The sequence below is a fragment of the Apodemus sylvaticus genome, chromosome 5 (assembly GCF_947179515.1).
Source record: "Apodemus sylvaticus chromosome 5, mApoSyl1.1, whole genome shotgun sequence".
Taxonomy (NCBI): domain Eukaryota; kingdom Metazoa; phylum Chordata; class Mammalia; order Rodentia; family Muridae; genus Apodemus; species Apodemus sylvaticus.
The window spans coordinates 137,021,926-137,040,298 of NC_067476.1; the positions used below are offsets into that span (position 1 = coordinate 137,021,926).

The window sequence follows — 18,373 nt, forward strand, 5'->3', positions numbered from 1 at the left end:
CATTTAAGTCAGAGGGAACAGCACTGCCAAGGCATGAAGGCATGGATTAGCAGGCTGTGTTTAAAAACCAGCAAGCTATTTGAAATGAAGGGAATGCAGTAAGTGGGGGTAAGAACAGAGACGCGTCCACCAGGGGTCAGTCATGAAGTGTTTAAAGTCATGTTGAAATCTGAGATTAATTCTGATGTAAAGAGCTGGATATGGTTTCACCAACAGGTAAAGGCAGGGTCTGACTCCCAGATTTCTGGTCAAGTTCAGAAGTATATTTGGTGGGGTTGCAGTCAAGATTTGGGAAAACTTCCAGGGAGTCTCCTGAAGGTAATAAATATCCAAAAAGCAGGGGGAATTTATGCCTGCGTCTCCCTTTCCAGGAATAGCACACACTACTCTCACTGGTTTAACCGTTCCATCGTTCATGGCCACTGGCCGATCTTGGAGATTTCCTTGATTTTCTAGCTTTTCCCCTGCATCCCATGGAGTCCACTGCTTGAGTCCCTTATAAAGAGTGATTGGTCTAACTTTCTGTAGGAAGTATTCCCTCAGCCAACTCCGCCTCCCTAGGCAGCAGACGCCCAACCGCTCCAGCACCGGTGGGTGGTGCGCCTGCATTTTCAACCAGGGCAGGTCAAGAGTCAGCGCCGCGCCAGAATCCTGAGAGTTTGACACCAGAAGCAACACCTAGGGACTTGAAAACGCTTCTAAGTCAAAGGGAGAGGGGATCCCTTTTCAGAATGAGCAGAGGTGTTGACTCTGCTCTCTTCTCCCACCCATTGGCAGCTTCGGTGCCCAGTAAGTCAAAGAGTCTGACCCGCCGAGATCCACAAGGGGCCCTCGGAAGAACCCCGGGCTCTAAGTCTCTTTAGGGATGCATGAGGAGGGCTGCAGAAGCAGTCTGGCCTTCCCATTGCTTAGTCCACTACATTTCCGGTCTCAGCTGGGTGCAGGAACAGTCTGCAACTCCCGGGGGATAAAAGCTGTCAAGGTGACTCCGCAGCCGTGGGGCATCCTGGGAACACAGGCCCCACCCTGATCCCAGGCACGCCGCCGCGCATGTACGCTTGGTGCACATGCGTCCTGGGCACCACCCTCAGCTGAGCAGGATTTTCTGCGCAGGCGTTGTAGACCACAAACCGAGACGCAGTTTCCGGCTGCGTTCTGAACCCTTGGATAGGGGAGTGTAGGCAGCTTGGGTCGCGGAAGCGTGGGCTGTAGGGGCGTACAGAGGATGGGCCCTGGACAGTTGAGTCTCCCCAGTACTCGGTGCAAGAAGAGTGCAGCGTCTGGCCCACGTACTCTTTATTTTATTTTATTTATTTGTTTTTTTTTTTTAAAGAAAGAAATGGGTTGAGATTCATCTTGAGTTACTGTCCAGGCAAGGATGCTTTGTAATGAGGGGGAAGGACAGCAGTTTGCAGTAAAAAGAATACTCACCATTCCTTGTAAAGGCAGTTACGAGAAAGTATTCCAGGAAGTGGGTCTCTAAATCTGTTTTCTCTCAGAGGGCAATTGCAAAACGCATCTGCTCCTTTGCTGTACTGTTAGAAAAAAAGAAGGTGACCTCTTAGGTTCATATCCGCATAGTGCATACTGGTGGCAAAGCATAATTTGGTACATGGTAACTGCTGAGAGTTATTACAAGGTTAAAAGTCTCCGGGAGGGTATACATTGTAAGGCAGACCCCAGGTGAAGGCGTCTTTTCCTGCAGTTGATCTAAAAGGAGTTAGAATCATAATGCTTCCTGCCTCTAGGAAATTCTTAGGATCCTCATTTCTGCTCCCAAACGTTAGCCTAGGACAAGGAACTGCAGATGTTCTAGCAGCAACAAAAATCAGCAGGGCTGGTTGGGTACGCCAGTCGTAAGAAAGCAGGTACAACCCCATCTATGAAGGCGTCCTGACCATGCTACTTATATTTTTCAGTACAAATTAGAAGTGAACTTTTTATTTTCAGAATTTGTTCATGTGTTCATGTCAGACAAGAGGGGCTACAAGTGGGTACATGAGTGAGTGGGTTGATTTGGTTGGTTTAGGAAAGGAGCTGATACAAAACTACCTTTCAGGAATAAACTTTGTTAAGGGAAAGAGCCTTGAGACCTCAGGAGCCATGATCAGGCCTTGAGAGGGGAAAGCATTAAGAAGAGATGATGTCTTCTATCAGAGACAACATGAATGGGGACTTTAAGGACAGGAGAGATTTCCCTTTAAGACTCAGAGAGGAGGTCTGGAGAGATGGCTCAGTGGTTAAGAGCACTGACTGCTCTTCTGAAGGTCCTGAGTTCAAATCCCAGCAACCACATGGTGGCTCACAACCATCTGTAATGAGATCTGATGCCCTCTTCTGGTGTGTCTGAAGACAGCTACAGTGTACTTACATACAATAAATAAATAAATCTTTAAAAAAAAAAAAAAGACGCAGAGAGGAACTTCATCCAAAGAGAGCTTAAAGTCAGAGAGCCATCATAGACAGAACAGGGAAGGGGGCGGGTCAGAAAAAAATCTATATACTTTCAGAGAGTGGTAGGAAGTGCCACACCACATGGTTTAGTCTAGGATAGACTATGTGACCGAACACAGAGAAGCCAGGTCCTGGCTAGGGCCATAAATCAGGCTGAAGGATCTGCTCCCACAGAGTGATCATCTCGAAGGGGCAGGTCAGGTCTGTGACCTGACAGTTCATATTTAAGGAACTACCCAAGATTGAGATATAAGTCCTCTGGTTCTTGATTCCATTCCTAAGAAGGGTGTGGTCTTGAAGTACCAGAACTTTGCTTTACTAGGGGAGAAGTGGAAGGGCCAGATATATTGCCTCTGGCATATCATTGCGTTCTCCTCCTTGCATGGCACTTGAGTTCTGCAGTCGATGAAAAGGCCCTCGGGACTCCCAGTCTAACAAAAGAGCCGGACAGTAGACTCAACTAGAAGACTAGAGGACAAGCAGGAGTAAGGACACAGAGGAGCACTACAGGGCACCAATCAGATCAGGTTTCCTGTGAGATGGATCCTCGTATTTTAGACTTGAGAATCATTTGGCCTGAGCTGGGCAAAGAGCAGAGGTTGTGACTCTGACAGTATGCTAGACAAAGGGAGCAAGACTCTTAGGCTGAGAGAGCAAAGACAGTGAGATTCATTCCATTTCCTGAAAGCATCTCCTTGGCACAGCTGTTGAAAGTACAGGTTGGGGAAGGACTCATGGGAAGATGTGGAGCTGGGGAGTAAGGTCAAAACTACAAACAAAACCAGGTTTGGTGGTGGTGGTGGTGGTGGTGGTGGCGGCGGCGGCGGCAGCGGCAGCAGCAGCAGCAGCAGCAGCAGCAGCAGCAGCAGCAGCAGCAGCAGCAGCAGCGGCGCACGCCTTTAATCCCAGCACTTGGGAGGCAGAGCCAGGCAGATCTCAGTGAGTTCGAGGCCAGCCCGGTCTACAGAGTGAGGTCCAGTGAGTGTAGAAAGGGCTACAAATAGAAATTGTCTTGAAAAATTTAGATAGATAGATAGATAGATAGACGGACAGACAGACAGACATAAATTTTGCAAACAGAAATCTTTTGGAACACAACAGCCAAGTCTACAAGGAAAAACTGTCTTGAAAAACTAACCAACCAATAAACAAACAAAATTTGCAAACAAATTTATTGGAACTCAATTCCAATGAGTGTCTCCTTGGTGAAGGAGACAATGGAGGGAAGTGGGACCGTGCACACTGGAGTCTGTGGCTGTTCACCTGAATCTGCAGTTGCCAAAGCTTCCTGTTCTTCAGCAATCTTAAGTGTAGCACCTGCAATTTTGTATTTAAGCAGCAAATTGTTATGTATTTGTCAAGGTCAAATACAGTTTCTTTACATATGGCCCTTGGGTTACCAATTCCATTTCAAGGAAGATTCAGGGAGCCCTTGTGGTCTGTATCAGGAAATACAGACTAGGTTCCACAGGAGCTACTGGTGTGTGTGTGTGTGTGTGTGTGTTAGCCAGTTTTATATCAACTTGATGGAAGCTAGCATCATCTGAGAGGAGGAAACCTGAACTGAGAAAATGCCTCTATAAGATCCAGAAGCCTGTAGAGCATTTTCTTAAATTAGTAGTTGGTGCGGAGGTCCCACCCCACTGTGGGTGGGACCACTCCCGGGCTGGTGGTCCTGGGTGCCATAAGAAAGCAGGCTGAGTAAGCCGGGAGAGGCAAGCCAGTAAGCAGCACTCTATGGCTTCTGCATCAGCTCCTGCCTCCAGGTTCCTGTTTGGTTTAAGTTCCTACCCTAACTTCTCTCAATGGACTGTGATTCAGAATATGTAAGTCGTATAAATCCTCTCCTCCCCAAGCTGCTTCAGTCATGATGTTTCATGACAGCCATAATAAACCCAACTAAGACAGAAATTGGTACCAGGATTGTAGAATATTGTTTGTGATCTACTTTACCGTGTTGTTACAGGAAAGATTGTGGAAGGACTTTGGAACTGTGGGCTGGAAAAGCCATTGAGCGTTCAAAGGTTGGTGAGCTGCTGTGAGCAGTTGGAGGATTAGAACATAATGCTAAAAGCAGTGAAGATAATGGAGGCCTGACTTGTGAGCTTTCAGAGAGAAGCCAAGACTCGATCATAGCTGTTTGATGGCTTGAGCTTAGAATCGGTGGTTCTGATCAGCTGGGGCTGAAGACTCAGCTACGATTAATTACTGAAGTAAAGACATTATTTTACTGGGACAGTTGATGCTAATCAGCTGTGGTTGGGAAGCAGAATCAGTGAGGTGAAATCTGGGAAGTGTATCCTGAGAGTCAGCACACTGCAGCTGTGTTCTAGAGGCAGTCAACACTGTACCACGTACTGGCAGCTAAACTTAGAAGTATAAGTGTCAGCCGGGTGGTACTGGTTTTGAAGGTATGCAGGGGTCATAGAGGCTTGGCACTGTGTGGAGGGCTGGATGCTCTGACAAGCATCCGAGAGACGCCATTGTTGAAAGTGCAGCCCAGTCATAGCAGAAGACCATTTTGGAGAATGAATCCCAGAAGCTGGGCACTGAGTTATTTAGTGAGCTGAAGTTTGGTTTTTCTTTGTTTTGATTGTGACTGTGTTTGGGTTCTTCTCTCTTAGAATAAGAGAGTATTTAACTTATTTTGATTTTACAGTAGTCCACAGTTGAGAGATTTTAAACTTTTAATGAGACTTTGGAGTTTTAGAGAGGTTTGGAATATTTTAAAGAGACTGAAATGTTGTTTTTTTTAAAGACTTATTTATTTTATTTATATGAGTACATTGTAGCTGTCTTCCAATACACCAGAAGAGGGCATCTGATCCTGGCTCACTCTGGCCCGGCTCACTCACTCCACCCTATTTATTTATTACATATAAGTACATCTTCAGACACAGCAGAAGAAGGCATCAGATCTCATTACAGATGGTTGTGAGCCACCATGTGGTTGCTGGGATTTGAACTTATGACCTTTGGAAGAACAGTATTAATCACTGAGCCATCTCTCCAGCTCAAGACCGAAGTTTTAAATGTTTGAATTTCTAAAGATTGTGAGACTTTTAAAAGTTGGGGTGTTTTTACATTTTGATACTGATATTAATGTGTGCTCTTGGATGAGAAAGAAAGGAAAGTTAAGACTCAACAGTGATGTGTTTGTCAGGTTGTCAAGGAGTCAGTTGTGCTGATTAGTTCTTATGTCAACTTGACATAAGCTAGGGTCATCTGAAAGGAGAGAACCTTGATTGGAAAAAAAAAAAATGCTTCCATAAGATCCAGCTATAGGCAAGCCTGGAGAGCATTTTCTTAATAAGCGGTTGATGTGGGAGGGCCATCTCATTGTGGGTATTACCACCCTGGGCTGGTGGTCCTGGGTTCTATAAGTACGCAGACTGAGCCAAGCCACGAGGAGCAAGCCCGTAAGCAGCCATGGGCACTGAGTTATTTAATGAGCTGAAGTTTGGTTTTTCTTTGATTTGATTGGGACTGTGTCTTGGTTCTTCTCTCTTGGAATAAGAGAGTATTCCTCCATGGCCTCTGCATCAGCTCCTGCCTCCAAGAGGCAGGGGGTTTTAAGCAAAGTCACAACATCCTAGCTTCATGCTTAAAAGGCCTGGTGGGTACTGTCTGAAGAGCAAAGAAAGAGATCATGACCCGTTTAGGGGTGCTATGTCAGTAATGATGGGCAGAGAGGTCTGTATGGCAGGGGTCTTGGTGATACACGAGAGGGATAATGGAGATGGGAGTGAAGGAGAACTTGGGTTAGACAGCAGGTACAGAGGGAGAGATGACTCATGAGAATGTCCTGTGGGTCATGCAGGGTCACAGGGCTGGGTTCCCACCATCATGGCACAGCCTAATCAGTTCCCTATGCCACTTTCTAGCGTTCCTATTACATGTGGGCAAGGACATACCTTAACCATTGGTAGTGGCAGCGAGCTGGGAAGGCACAGGCTAACTGAAGAGTTGGAAGTGGGTATATAGCTCAGAGCCTGTCTTGGGGGCAGGGCCCAGGGTGACAGGGCAGTAACCTCTACTCTGGGAGGTGGACACAGCAGGAGGGAGGTGACAGACGGGGTGGAGCATCCTGCCTTGCAAAGGGCAGGAAGTATGACTGAGTCTGGTAGAGGGAGGAACCCAGAGGGCAAACTCCCCAGGCAACTGACCTAGGGAGGAAATGGCAGGTTTTAAAGAGGTGATAGGACTGCACTGAGCTTAGGTGCTGCAAATTCTCATGCGGGATGATAAAGTGTGGGTGTGTGCAGCTCCCCACCCCCACCCTCAGTTCTGCCCCAGTTTATGTGTTCTTCCAAGGGAGGCCTGTGGTGCTGGCGTAGAACCTGGGGCCTCCAGTGTGCTGCGTAGCAGCAGTGCCTCTCAGCTCTTAACATTTGGAGTAAGGAAAGATTTTTGATGCTATATGAACCTGCCCTTGAGAGACTTTGAATTTTTAAAGATATTTTGGATTTTAAGGAGACCTTGGATTTTTTAAAAAGGATTTATTTTATATATGTGAGTACGCTGTTGCTGTCTTCAGACACACCAGAAGAGGGCATTAGATACCATGAAAGATGGTTGTGAGCTGTGGTAAAGTTGTGGGTGCTGGGAATTGAACTCAGGACCTCTGGAAGATCAGTCAGTGCTCTTACCCATGGAGTCACCTCTCCAGCACCAAGTCCTTGGATTTTTAAAGAGACTGAACATTTAAAGTGTTTGAATTTGTAAAGACTGATTGTAGTATTAATATGAGATCTTGAGGACACCAAGAAAGGAAGGTTATACTTAAGAAGTGATGTGCTTATCAAGTTAACAAAGGGTCAATTGTAGCAGCTAGGTTTTATTTATTTGTTTGTTTGTTTGTTTGTTTTTGTTTTTTTTTTCAAGACAGGGTTTCTCTGTGTAGCCCTGGCTGTCCTGGAGCTCACTTTGTAGACCAGGCTGGCCTCAAACTCAGAAATCCGCCTGCTTCTGCCTCCCAAGTGCTGGGATTAAAGGCGTGCGCCACCACCACCCAGCTGGCTGCTAGTTTTTGTGTTAACTTTACACAAGCTTGAGTCAGAGGACAGAACCTTCGTTGAGAAAACACCTGTTATAGGCAGGTCTGTAGGACACATTCTCAATGGGTGGTGCTACCCTGGACCAGTCATTCTGGGTTCTATAAGAAAGCAGGCTGAGCAAGCCAAAAAGCAGCTCCCCTAAGTGGCCTCTGCATCAGCTCCTGCCTCCAGGTTCCTGCCTCCAGGTTCCTGCCTCCAGGTTCCTGCCTCCAGGTTCCTGCCTTAACTGCATTCGGTGATGGTGGTTACATGAGAGTATGGGTGAAACCACACCCAGGCTGCCTTGGTTGTGGTACTTCATCACAGCAGCAGTAACCCTACGCCAAAGGGCATACTGTGGAGCTGAAGGAGGAAGGGAGGAAGAGACCAGGGGGGTTTCTACAGTCTCCCACCTTTTTGTTTAAATGCTAAGTCCCAACCTGCCTGTGGTTGTGGGTGACACTGTGCCAGCTCCCAGCCTCACCTGGTATGCAACAGCTGATCCGTGTGCACCTGCTGATCTGGATGGGGAAGCCTGACTAGCTCATCAGACACGTGGCAGGAAAAATGACGCCCCTGGCCCTGTCTTGTCTCCTAGGTACATCCTGGACAGTCTGCTAGGTTTGGTTTCTAAGGTCCAGGAACAGTCAAATTATGGAATTTTGTGGGTGGCGATTATGAGCTTGAGAAACAGATTAGTGTAAATCCTCATCTTTAAGATGGGATAGTAACTCCTGGTGATGGTCTCAGCATGTTGAGGGACACAGGTGGCAGGAGGCAGCAGTCCTGCCTTTTCAGGAGGATGGGAGCTGCATTCTAATGATTTACTGCCCTCTGTGTTCTGCAGTGTGCTTCAGGAAGCAGTTATGTCTGTCCTGTACCCATCTCTGGAGGATCTGAAGGTGGGTCAAGTCATCCAGGTAAGGAATCAGGCTCCATTTACCTGATGGTGACCTTGGGGATTAACACGAGTAACTAAGGCTTATCTTAGAGGATCTTGGGTACTGGGAGCCCTTGGGAATTCCAGGGAAGCCCTGGGACCCAGCGCAGAGGCTGGTGGGTAAAGGCAGAGTCCAGGAGGTGAGGCCCATGGAGTTGGAGCAGACATGGAAAGACAAAGCAGCCACAGTGAGGTGGATTCTGGCACTTGTCCCATCCTCTGAAGGAACACCGAGGTGCCAGCCAGCTTCCTCAGGAAACCCAGGGCAAGGGCTCAGCCTGCTCAGTCCCAAACAGCCTCTTCCACCTTTACCCCACACCCTCTTTGTTCCCTTCCCAGAGGCCTGGAAACTTCAGCCTCTTTCCCTGGTTGGGAGTCGGGATTTCATGCTTTGGCTGCCATGGATAGAAAATAGTTGGTCACAGGCACCAGAGGACGTTCTGCCAGAAAGACGCATGCCACATTTAAAAAAGATTTATTTATTTTTATTATATGCATGTTTTCTCTGCATGTATGTATACATACCGTGGGCACGTCCAGTGTCTTCAGAGGCCACAATAGGGCATCAGATAAGTTGTAGATGGTTGTTATTTGTGATGTAGGTGCTGGGAATTGAACTTATGTCCTCTGCAAGAGCAGCAAGTGCTCTTGACCACTGAGCCAGCTCACTGGTCCCCAAGAGGCCACATTTTAAACAAATATGCAGTTTTGATTTTTAATTAACGCTTCTGGCTATACATACTCATGGAGGTACATGTGACATTTCAGCCTGTATACACAGTGTACCTGTCAGATCAGGGTGGCTAGCACATCCGTCCTTTCAGACTCATGTCAGTTCTTTGGGGTTGGAACACTCAAACTTCTTTCAGCTAGATATTTTGTGATATTAGTAATTGCTGACTATAAACCACAGTTTCCCTATGTGCTTTAGAGCATCCATCTAGCTTTGAGAGCGTGTCCAAAGTGAGTGAGCCCATGCAGTATTTGACTTTTTATACTTGGCTTATATGGTGTGTATATGTAGAGGCTACATTTACACTCCGGACAGAGCCTTGAGGGTTCAAGGACACCCCACCACCACAGGTCTACAATCGTAGTACTCAATGTTCAGAGTCCCTGCCTCAGAGAGGTCCAAGGTAAGGATGAACAGCACTTTGTGTTCTTTTTGCCAGGCTCAGGCCAGAGCCTCGCCCATGATGCCCACTCTGCCAGCCCCGATGGCTTCTGCACCCCCACTTTCAGGTGAGTGAGCCTGACCCCAGTATTCAAACAATGACAACCGCAGCGCCTTCACACACCTCTGCACTGCTGGACCTGTCACCCGGGCATAGAAGGGAACTTTGGAAGTGCCTGTTCCCAGGGTTGGGCAGACCTGCCTCTCCTGGACATGTGGGATATGCTGACCTTGAGGAAATGACCCAGTATTCTGGCCGCTTCTTAATGCTCTCATCTGTCCCTTTAGTGGGGGCTTATGTACAATTAACCTTCACCTTACCCTTTGAGGAAACATTGGAGAAACTGACCTAGTGAGGCGTAAATTTGGTGCCTGATTTGGTGCCACCATGGATGGGCAGGCCATCTCAGGGAGACAAGATGTTTGAGGTAACCCATACAGAAGCTCATGGCAATTATGGGTCAGTCCTGTGAGAGAAGCTTAAACTAGGGCCCATGGTTCCTCTTGTAAGGGTTTTGAGGTCTCCTTGAGCTGCCCCCATCATGGCCCATGGTCCCTAGTGGTCTTGCACCTGCTCTGGCCTTGTGTTAATTGTCCAATGGGTACCAAAGTAACCAAGCTCAGTACCTCAGCAGTATAGGAGGGCCTCAGTGTCTGAGGCCGCTCCTAGGCAAAGGTGCTTCAAGCCTGCGGCAGAGCTGGCCCATTCCACGGGCAAGCGTCTCCCAGACACGTGACATATGTGGGTACTTGGGATCAGGGTAATCTTGGTGAATTTTCCTAACTTCACAAAAAAAGAGTGGGCCAGCCCGGGTGGTTCTATATAAGCCCTGGTGACACCTTGTCCCTTCTTTACCATCAGAGTTGTATCCAAACCTGGCAGAACTGGAGAGTTACATGGGACTGTCCCTCTCTAGCCAAGAAGTTCAGCAGAACCTGCCTCAGATTCCAAATGGTGACAATGTAGGTATTTGTCTCCTGCCTTAGGTGGCTACTAAATAGTTGCCTACCTTTTAGTTGTGGCCATTTTAAAAGGCGTGTGTGTGTGTGTGTGTGTGTGTGTGTTTTGCACACACATATACATGCATGTCAACCCAACCATTCTTTATACCGGTAATTAGGACCAGATGTACTCATCCTAAATTACGTTTGCTACTTTTTTTTTTTTAAGACAGTTTCTCACTATTGTAGCCTTGGCTATCCTGGAACTGTAAACCCAAATGGCCTCAGAGTCATAGAAATCTGCCTGCTTCTGCCTTCCAAGTGCTGAAGCTAAGCACGCCCCTCCTTGGTTGTCTTTGAAAAAGATTTGTTTTATTTTTACATATATGATTGTTTTGTCTGTATGTATGTGCACTGCATGTGTGATTACTACCCAAGGAAGATGGGAGAGGATGTCAGAGAGCCTTGAACTGGAGTTACAGAAGGTTGTGAGTGGGTGCTGGGTCCATCATGTGGGTGCTGGGTCCTCTGCAAGAGCAGCAGATGCTCTTCACTGCTGAGCAACCTCTCTCCAGCTCCACACTCAGCAATTTTTATCATTGTATCAATGTTTTCAATGTATTTTTTAAAAATAAAGGTTCCTGGGAGGTTGCAAAGATAGAAAGTCTATTTCATCAAGTGTAACTTTCATAACGACAGTACAGTAGCAAGATCAACAATTTACACTAGTAGAGTGTGTGTCTGTAGCTCTGTCAGCTTATCACTGTTCAAATGAAGACACCCCATGACCACCCCATCTAAAGACAGGACCGTCCATCCCTGCTCATGAAGCTCTCCTCCCACCCCCCTGTGCTCACACCGACATCTCTCCCTGACCTCCGGCAGCCTCCTCTCCCTTCTCCTTCCCTCATTCCTTACTCTTCCTCGTCCCTTTCATTTGTATTCCTTTGGCAGTACTTGGGGCCTCACAGATGTCAGACAGCTGTGGACTCCCAGCTGTGTCCTCCCAACCTTGGTTCTCTGTCTGTATAATTTTATCATTTCAGAATGCTATCTAAGCATAAATCAGAAACAATGATGCTTCTAGGATGTTGTATGCATGTGTTATGTTGTGGGTCTGAGGAATATGTGCATGTGGGTATAGACTAGAATGTTGTATACATGTGTTGTGTTGTGGGTCTGTGGTATATGTGTATGTATGCGTAGACTACAGTCCATGTCTTGTTCTGTCCCTTTTCATCTTTATTTTTTGAGACAGGGTGTCTCACTGGGCCTGAAGCTCACCGATTAATCCAGGCTGAGAACCGAATGGCAGGGATCTTCCTGTCTCTGTCCCCCAGGTTGTAAGAACCTGAATTCAGGTCCCCATGTATGCATAATTCGCATTCCTTTTTTCCTTACTATTTTATACAGTTTCTTACTATTATATTCAAGGCACTTATGCTGTAGCAGGCTGGAATACAGTTGCTACATCATGTGATAAACGAGTGTTCACAGGCAGCTGCTGTCAGGCTGTCTTCTGGAGGGGCTGGCTGTGCATCTCCTCTCCTGTGGGCGGTGCCAAATACGCCTACCTGGTGCCTCCACACCCTTACCAGCATTGTGGTACCATCACTAGTTATGACAGGTCTTCACCTGCGTTTTCCTAGCTGTTAGTGATGTGGAATATTCTATGTCACCACATGAGACAAGGTCTGGCTCAGGGTAATCTTGAACTTCTGACCCTCCTGTTCCAGCCCTCAAGTGCTGGGGTTCCAGATGTGTGAAACGCACCTTGTTTGTGTGGTATTGGGGATCAAACCCAGGGCCTTGTGTATGCTAGGCAACACTCTTCTGACTGAGTCGAATCACCACCCCCATTTCATGCATTTTAATTGGACTTTTAAAGGTTGGGTTTAGGGATTACATTTTATAATCTGGGCTTCTCATCAGATATGTTGGTTGTAAATACCATCCAGTCTTCGGTTTAGCTCTTTATCTCCTTGACAGAGAAGGGGGAAAGCTTTTCATTTTGATGAGGTCAAATATTTTTTTCATAGTTTTCCTTCTTTTCTTCAGTTTCCATTATAAAGAAATTTTCCCTAAGTCCTGAGTTCTAAAGATTTTCTCTTTTACATTATACTGAAATTACTACAATTTTCTTTACATTTAACTTTATATTTGAATTTGAGTAGATTTTTGGGAAAATTGAGACGTTTATGTCATGGTTCCTATTTTTGGCCCTGTCTGTCCATTGCTGGAGTAGGTCTTATTGAGATAGCCTTTACCCCTAGCAACCTTGACAACTGCCACAAAGCAGTTGTCCTCCCCAGGATAAGGATCTCTGGATTTCCTACATGGCTGTTGACCGAGGTGTCTAGAACCTGCTGCCTCAGATCCTGAGGCAAGAGACGTCCCAGTGTGGGGCTATTCGGATCTTGTCCTTCTTGTCTGAATTAGTGTCACTGCTCACATCCCATTGTCTTTCTGCCTGAAGCTAGGTGGCCTTGCCTGTGTCTCTAAGACAGCTCATAGAGCTTCCATAGAAACGTGCTATCTGTGTCGCAGGTCCTGGCCCCTTTGCTAGCTCTTCCAGTGAGTGTACACAGGAGACTTTGTTTGTTTAGGTCTTTGTTAATGTTTCTGCATCCTAGATTTTGTCAGCTTTGGTATACAGTCTCTGCACGTGTCTTCTTAGATTCACACATATATCATTTTTTTCTCTTTTTTGGGGGGGGTGGGGGAGGAGAAGGTGGTCAGGGTGTAGATAAATAGTTGAGTCTGTTGCCCAGGCTGTCTTCTAACTCCTGGGTTCAAGTGACCCTCTTACCTCAGCCTCCTTAGTAACTAAGACTACAGTGTATGGCCCTGTTCCAGCACGGCTGATTTCTGTATGTCGACATTGAATTCTAGATCTTGATGAATGTTTGTATTTAACTCATGGCTAGGAGTTTTAGATTTCTGCAGACATCCTAGTGGACAATCATGGCATTTGTCAACAGGAGCGATTGTATCTTCCTGTCCTGTGTGATCTTTTCCGTTTTCTTGCTTCATTGTCCTGGGCAGTTGTATAGTCCTGTGTCTGGTGAGACTGGACATCCTTTGGATATCTATAGGTGGGGTTGTTTATTAATTTTTATTTTTGGCTCAAATTATTTTGTCCAAGACAAAGTCAAAACTAGCCCTGTCATCTTTGATGGCTATTTCTCATGAAAATGTCTTTTTTTTTCCCTTACAAAAGAAAGCATTTACTTATGGACTTGATTACATTTTCACAACAGGGTTTCTCTGTGTAGTCCTAGCTCTCCTGGAACTCACTTCTATTGACCAGGCTGGCCTCAAAGTCACAGAGATCCACCTGCCTCTGCCTCCCAAGTGCTGGGATTAAAGGCATGTGCCACCACTGGTCTTTGATTGAAAATGTCTTTTTTTTTAAAAGTGAAATTTAAGTGCATCTTTTCCTGATATTAATTTCCTTTGGAAAATACAGTGACCCCTTCTTGAACCCAGCTTCCTCTCTCCCTCCCCTCGTGTTTAGGGTGTGGATTTTGATGCTCTCTATTGGTGGCATCATTTCCTCTCAGCCTCTGCAAAGTGTGTGAGAGGGGAACTCAGGGACTGTCTGGTCCTCTTGATACATCCCTACCTAGAGCTCGGAGACCCTTGAGGCATGGGCCCCAGGTGGCTGGCTGACACCCCCACTCCCACCACTGTATCTCCAGATGGTGGTCACTAGCCCTGGACCTGGCCAGCTGGTAGCGCCAGTATCTGGGAACAACCTGGGTGTACTGCGTGCAGAGATCAAGCCTGGCGTGCGAGAGATCCACCTGTGCAAGGATGAACGTGGCAAGACTGGACTGCGCCTACAGGCTGTTGACAAGGTAAGCAATGCCCGTGGGGGACCCTTGCAGGAGAGTGTGCTCCTCTGGTGCTAGACAGCCTTGTCACAGCCCTAGGAATACAAGTTCCCCTTGGGACGGTCACCCAGCAGCCTGAGATGGCATAGTATATATGTCCAGGCTGTCTTCTAACTCCCCTATATACAATGCAGGCATAGTATATAGGGGCCTCCCTTCCCAGTGCTCAGAGAGCCTCTATTCATAGCAAGAAAGATTCTGAGAAGGTACCCAATATCTGAGGCCTCGAGGCTGTGCCTTATTGTAGCAGGAATTAGCCCCATACAAGGCTCGTGACACCCAAGAGTTCCCCACCCCTGCCCCATTTTCCTGTGTCACAACTCCCATGTGCATGGCTTCCTGATGACTGTAGAGAAAACCAGCCAGACATATTTGGGAAGGACAGTACAGGAGAATTGACCATGATGCTGAAATTCTATTCAGCTTACTCTGTGTGGTCTGGTGTGTTTCCTCCTCCAGGAAATAGGGGTAACCTGTATATCCCTTACAGATCTTAGGTCTCACTACACTGTAAGCTCACAGGATATGGGGAAAGAACATCTCAGAGGAGGGGCCTGGGGTGCTAACTCTGGGGTCCTGCTTCCCAGGGGCTCTTTGTGCAGCTGGTGCAGGCCAACACCCCTGCATCCCTTGTGGGGTTGCGCTTTGGGGACCAGATCCTGCAGATTGATGGCTGTGACTGTGCTGGGTGGAGCACACACAAAGCTCACAAGGCACTGAAGAAGGCATCAGCAGAGAAGATTGTCATGATTGTTCGGGACAGGTCAGTATCCAGGTCCCGACATCCTCCCTGCCTGGCCCCAGCCACACCTGCAAGCCCAGCTTACTGTCACTCTCCACCAGGCCATTCCAGAGGACTGTCACCATGCACAAAGACAGCTCAGGCCAAGTTGGCTTTTCCATCAAAAAGGGGAAGATTGTGTCTGTGGTAAAGGGAAGTTCTGCAGCCCGCAATGGACTTCTAACCAACCACTGTGTGTGTGAGGTGAACGGACAGAACGTCATTGGGCTCAAGGTAGGCAGTGGTGCGGCCATGTCACCGTGGAGATGATGATGGTGGGACAGTTCCTGTCTGCATAGTCTGTGAAACATGCCAGAGCCTCAACTTCCCATCCTAAGATTGATGGGGGCTTTGAGCAATGTTAATCAGACTGAGCAGATGCCTGGTAAGAATTCCTTCCTCCTAACACACAGAGTGTACCAGAGGGGTGTTGCAATGTGTGGCTACATGGGCACCTGGGCTGCTGCTGGCCACAAGGAAAAATACCTCCTCCTCTTCCTCCTCCTCTTCCTCCTCCTCTTCCTCCTCCTCTTCCTCCTCCTCCTCTTCCTCTTCCTTCTCCTTTTCCTCCTCTTCTCCTTCTCTTCTTCCTCCTTTTCCTCCTCCTCCTCTTCCTCCTCCTCCTCTTCCTCCTCCTCCTCTTCCTCCTCTTCCTCCTCCTCTTCCTCCTCCTCCTCTTCCTCCTCCTCCTCTTCCTCCTCTTCCTCCTCCTCTTCCTCCTCCTCCTCTTCCTCCTCCTCCACACGGCACTTCTCTTTGGATGCTGATTACATTCAGTAATGGCTTCCTTTAGAATACTGACTTGGAAATCCATTTCTGACTTTGACTTATTCTTCAGGGAGGGCAGATGAATTATATCTTTACAGAGCGAGAATGTGCACATGGCTTTAGGCCCACTCTATAGATCTGGAAAGATGGGTGTCTTCTGGGAATGGGCAGCGATGAGTTGTGTGGTCTGGGCCATGCACAGCTGAAGCGACTCAGTCCTGACCTCACTCATGCCGCTCTACAGTGGCTGTGCTGCTCCACCCCACGTGCACACGGGTAGGTGGTGGCATCTCACTCAGTAGTGGCCACAAGCCACTCCTATCACGTGCCTTCTTCCTCGGGGGCAGCAGTCTCCCCTCACCTTCTGTGGAGACTGATTCTGGTGGCTTGTGCTGCTGTGCTCAGGAAATCCTTTCTGCATCTGAGGCCCCTCCTGACGCGTCCTCTCCTGTCTGTCTGTGAGCAAGCACACTAAGCAGAAGGCCACCGTAGTCTGCGCTTGGAAATCCGAGTGCAGCAATGCCACTCCTGAGCGGCTGCAGACCGCTTCTGGTGAAAAGCCGCCAATTCAGTCATAACATTAAGAGGAGTCATGCTCGGCTGTGGTTCTTACAGCTGGCCCAAAGCACCACTGTGAACTTGCAAGTTACTCTGCCTAGCTGCGATACCATGAGACCCTTAGGGCTAGGGTACTAGGTCTATGCTCTTGCTCAGTGTCTGGTACTTAACAATTTTTGAGATCTATCATTTTTCAAAGTTTGTGGCCATTGATAGCCCTCTGAAGCATCTTTTCCTCGAACTAAGAAAGCAGATTCCTTATAAATGCAAAAGGATGGTGACCAGAGCCTGGGCGGAGGCTCAGCACCATGGCTGCGGCCGTTCACCTGCTGGACACCCTTTGCATGGGGATTTTCTGCTATTTGCTTCATGGTCTAAGCGGTTTCTCAAGCTCTCCTTACTGTCAATGAGGTGTGGGAGAGGCCTTCAGGCCGGTGAGCCAACAGGAGCCTGTGGGTACAGGTGGAGGCCGGTGAGCCAACAGGAGCCTGTGGGTACAGGTGGATCCAGTGCCTCCCGCTGGAGACCAAGTGTGGCTGGGCCAAGCAGAGTTGGTAGGGACCCAAGAATCACAGTTGTGGGACAGTGCTATCAGGTCCATATGGCTGGCTGGCCTTCAAGGAATGGGAGGCCAGTGTCATGACCCTGGCAATTCTCAGATGCGAGGAATACCCCACCTGAGATGCCCAGGGTCCTGGGCAGCCAGCTGCTGCAGGCAGATGTGAGGTGTGGGTGGTATCCTCAAGCCAGAGCCGGAGCCATGCTAAGCATCAGTTGGGCTGCAATGCTATCCCTGGTACCCAGGATGACCAAGCGCCTTCCTCCTCTTTAGGACAAAAAGATTACTGAGATTCTGACCTCAGCTGGAAACGTCATCACACTGACCATCATTCCCACTGTGATCTACGAGCATATGATCAAAAAGTAAGGCTATTATCCCCACCTCTGCACTCTGCCCCCTGCCCTGGCAGCCTTGGTGCTGACCCAGAGTAAAGGTCTGGTCTGCTCTTTGACCTTTTGTCAGCTCTGTGGTGGCTTCTTGTGACTTGAAGTCCTTAGAAGTGGGGGACGTATGCAGCTCCCGTGGGGTGAGCAGGCTGGGGTGAGGATGAAGGAAGAACAGCTGTGGTTTCAGTTACTAATGTCACTGTCGCCCTGTCTAGGTTGTCCCCATTGCTGCTTCAGCACACCATGGACCACTCCATTCCAGATACCTGAAGTCACAGGAGGGCAGCGCAGGCTTCCCACCGTCCTGCAGGGAAGACAGCCGTCCTCAGATGACAGGTTGGAGCCGGCTTGCTGCCTGGGTCTGGGTCCCGGTGATGTATATTGGATGAGTCTATCGTTGCTGATTTTAGACTCCTTCTTGGATCCTGACTCCTAGCTATGCCGAGGCACAGGTGGGACTTAGGCACCTGGTTCTCTGTGCCCTAGATGTTGGGCACTTAGGCAGAACAGCAGAATGTCACTCACTGAGTGCTGCTGCGTCCCTTTGCAGACTTTGCCTCATCTAGGAAGTCAGCTGCTTGATTTGACAGAGGATTGCCTTGGGTGTACTTTGTCTTGGTTGATCTTTGTCACAGGTTATGTATAGATTAATGGTGACCCTTTACTGTCTGTAGGTTAGTTGTAACCCTTTTACTGTCTTTTGAATAAAGAGTGGATTTAAAACATAGCCTCTGTCATGGAAGTTCCTGAAAATTCCAGAATCTCTGGTCCCATGACATGCCAGGACAGCTTTTGTTTTTGGACAGTGGCCAGGACAAGGTCGTATCTGTGTGCCTCCGAGAGCAGTGGTCTACGTGCTGTGGGATGCTTGCCAGT

General features: G+C 48.0%; 1 protein-coding gene across 1 annotated transcript; it reads left to right on the forward strand.

The window, feature by feature from the left end:
* Positions 1 to 8,236: 8,236 nt before the first annotated feature.
* On the forward strand, positions 8,237 to 18,206 carry Sdcbp2 (syndecan binding protein 2). Its single transcript, XM_052183885.1, has 8 exons — positions 8,237 to 8,410; positions 9,603 to 9,672; positions 10,467 to 10,567; positions 14,248 to 14,406; positions 15,030 to 15,205; positions 15,286 to 15,457; positions 17,382 to 17,473; positions 17,713 to 18,206. Exons 1-8 carry the CDS (start codon positions 8,357 to 8,359, stop codon positions 17,765 to 17,767), a joined length of 879 nt encoding a protein of 292 aa, XP_052039845.1. The 5' UTR covers positions 8,237 to 8,356; the 3' UTR covers positions 17,768 to 18,206.
* The last annotated feature ends 167 nt before the right edge of the window (positions 18,207 to 18,373 follow it).

What these genes read in the sequence shown, in the direction of transcription:
- Sdcbp2 (XM_052183885.1), top strand. Translation starts at nt 8,357, where the DNA reads ATGTCTGTCCTGTACCCATCTCTGGAGGATCTGAAGGTGGGTCAAGTC. An exon ending in AGGTGGGTCAAGTCATCCAG is followed by an intron (nt 8,411 to 9,602) that starts GTAAGGAATCAG and finishes TCTTTTTGCCAG; the next exon opens with GCTCAGGCCAGAGCCTCGCC. An exon ending in TACGAGCATATGATCAAAAA is followed by an intron (nt 17,474 to 17,712) that starts GTAAGGCTATTA and finishes CGCCCTGTCTAG; the next exon opens with GTTGTCCCCATTGCTGCTTC.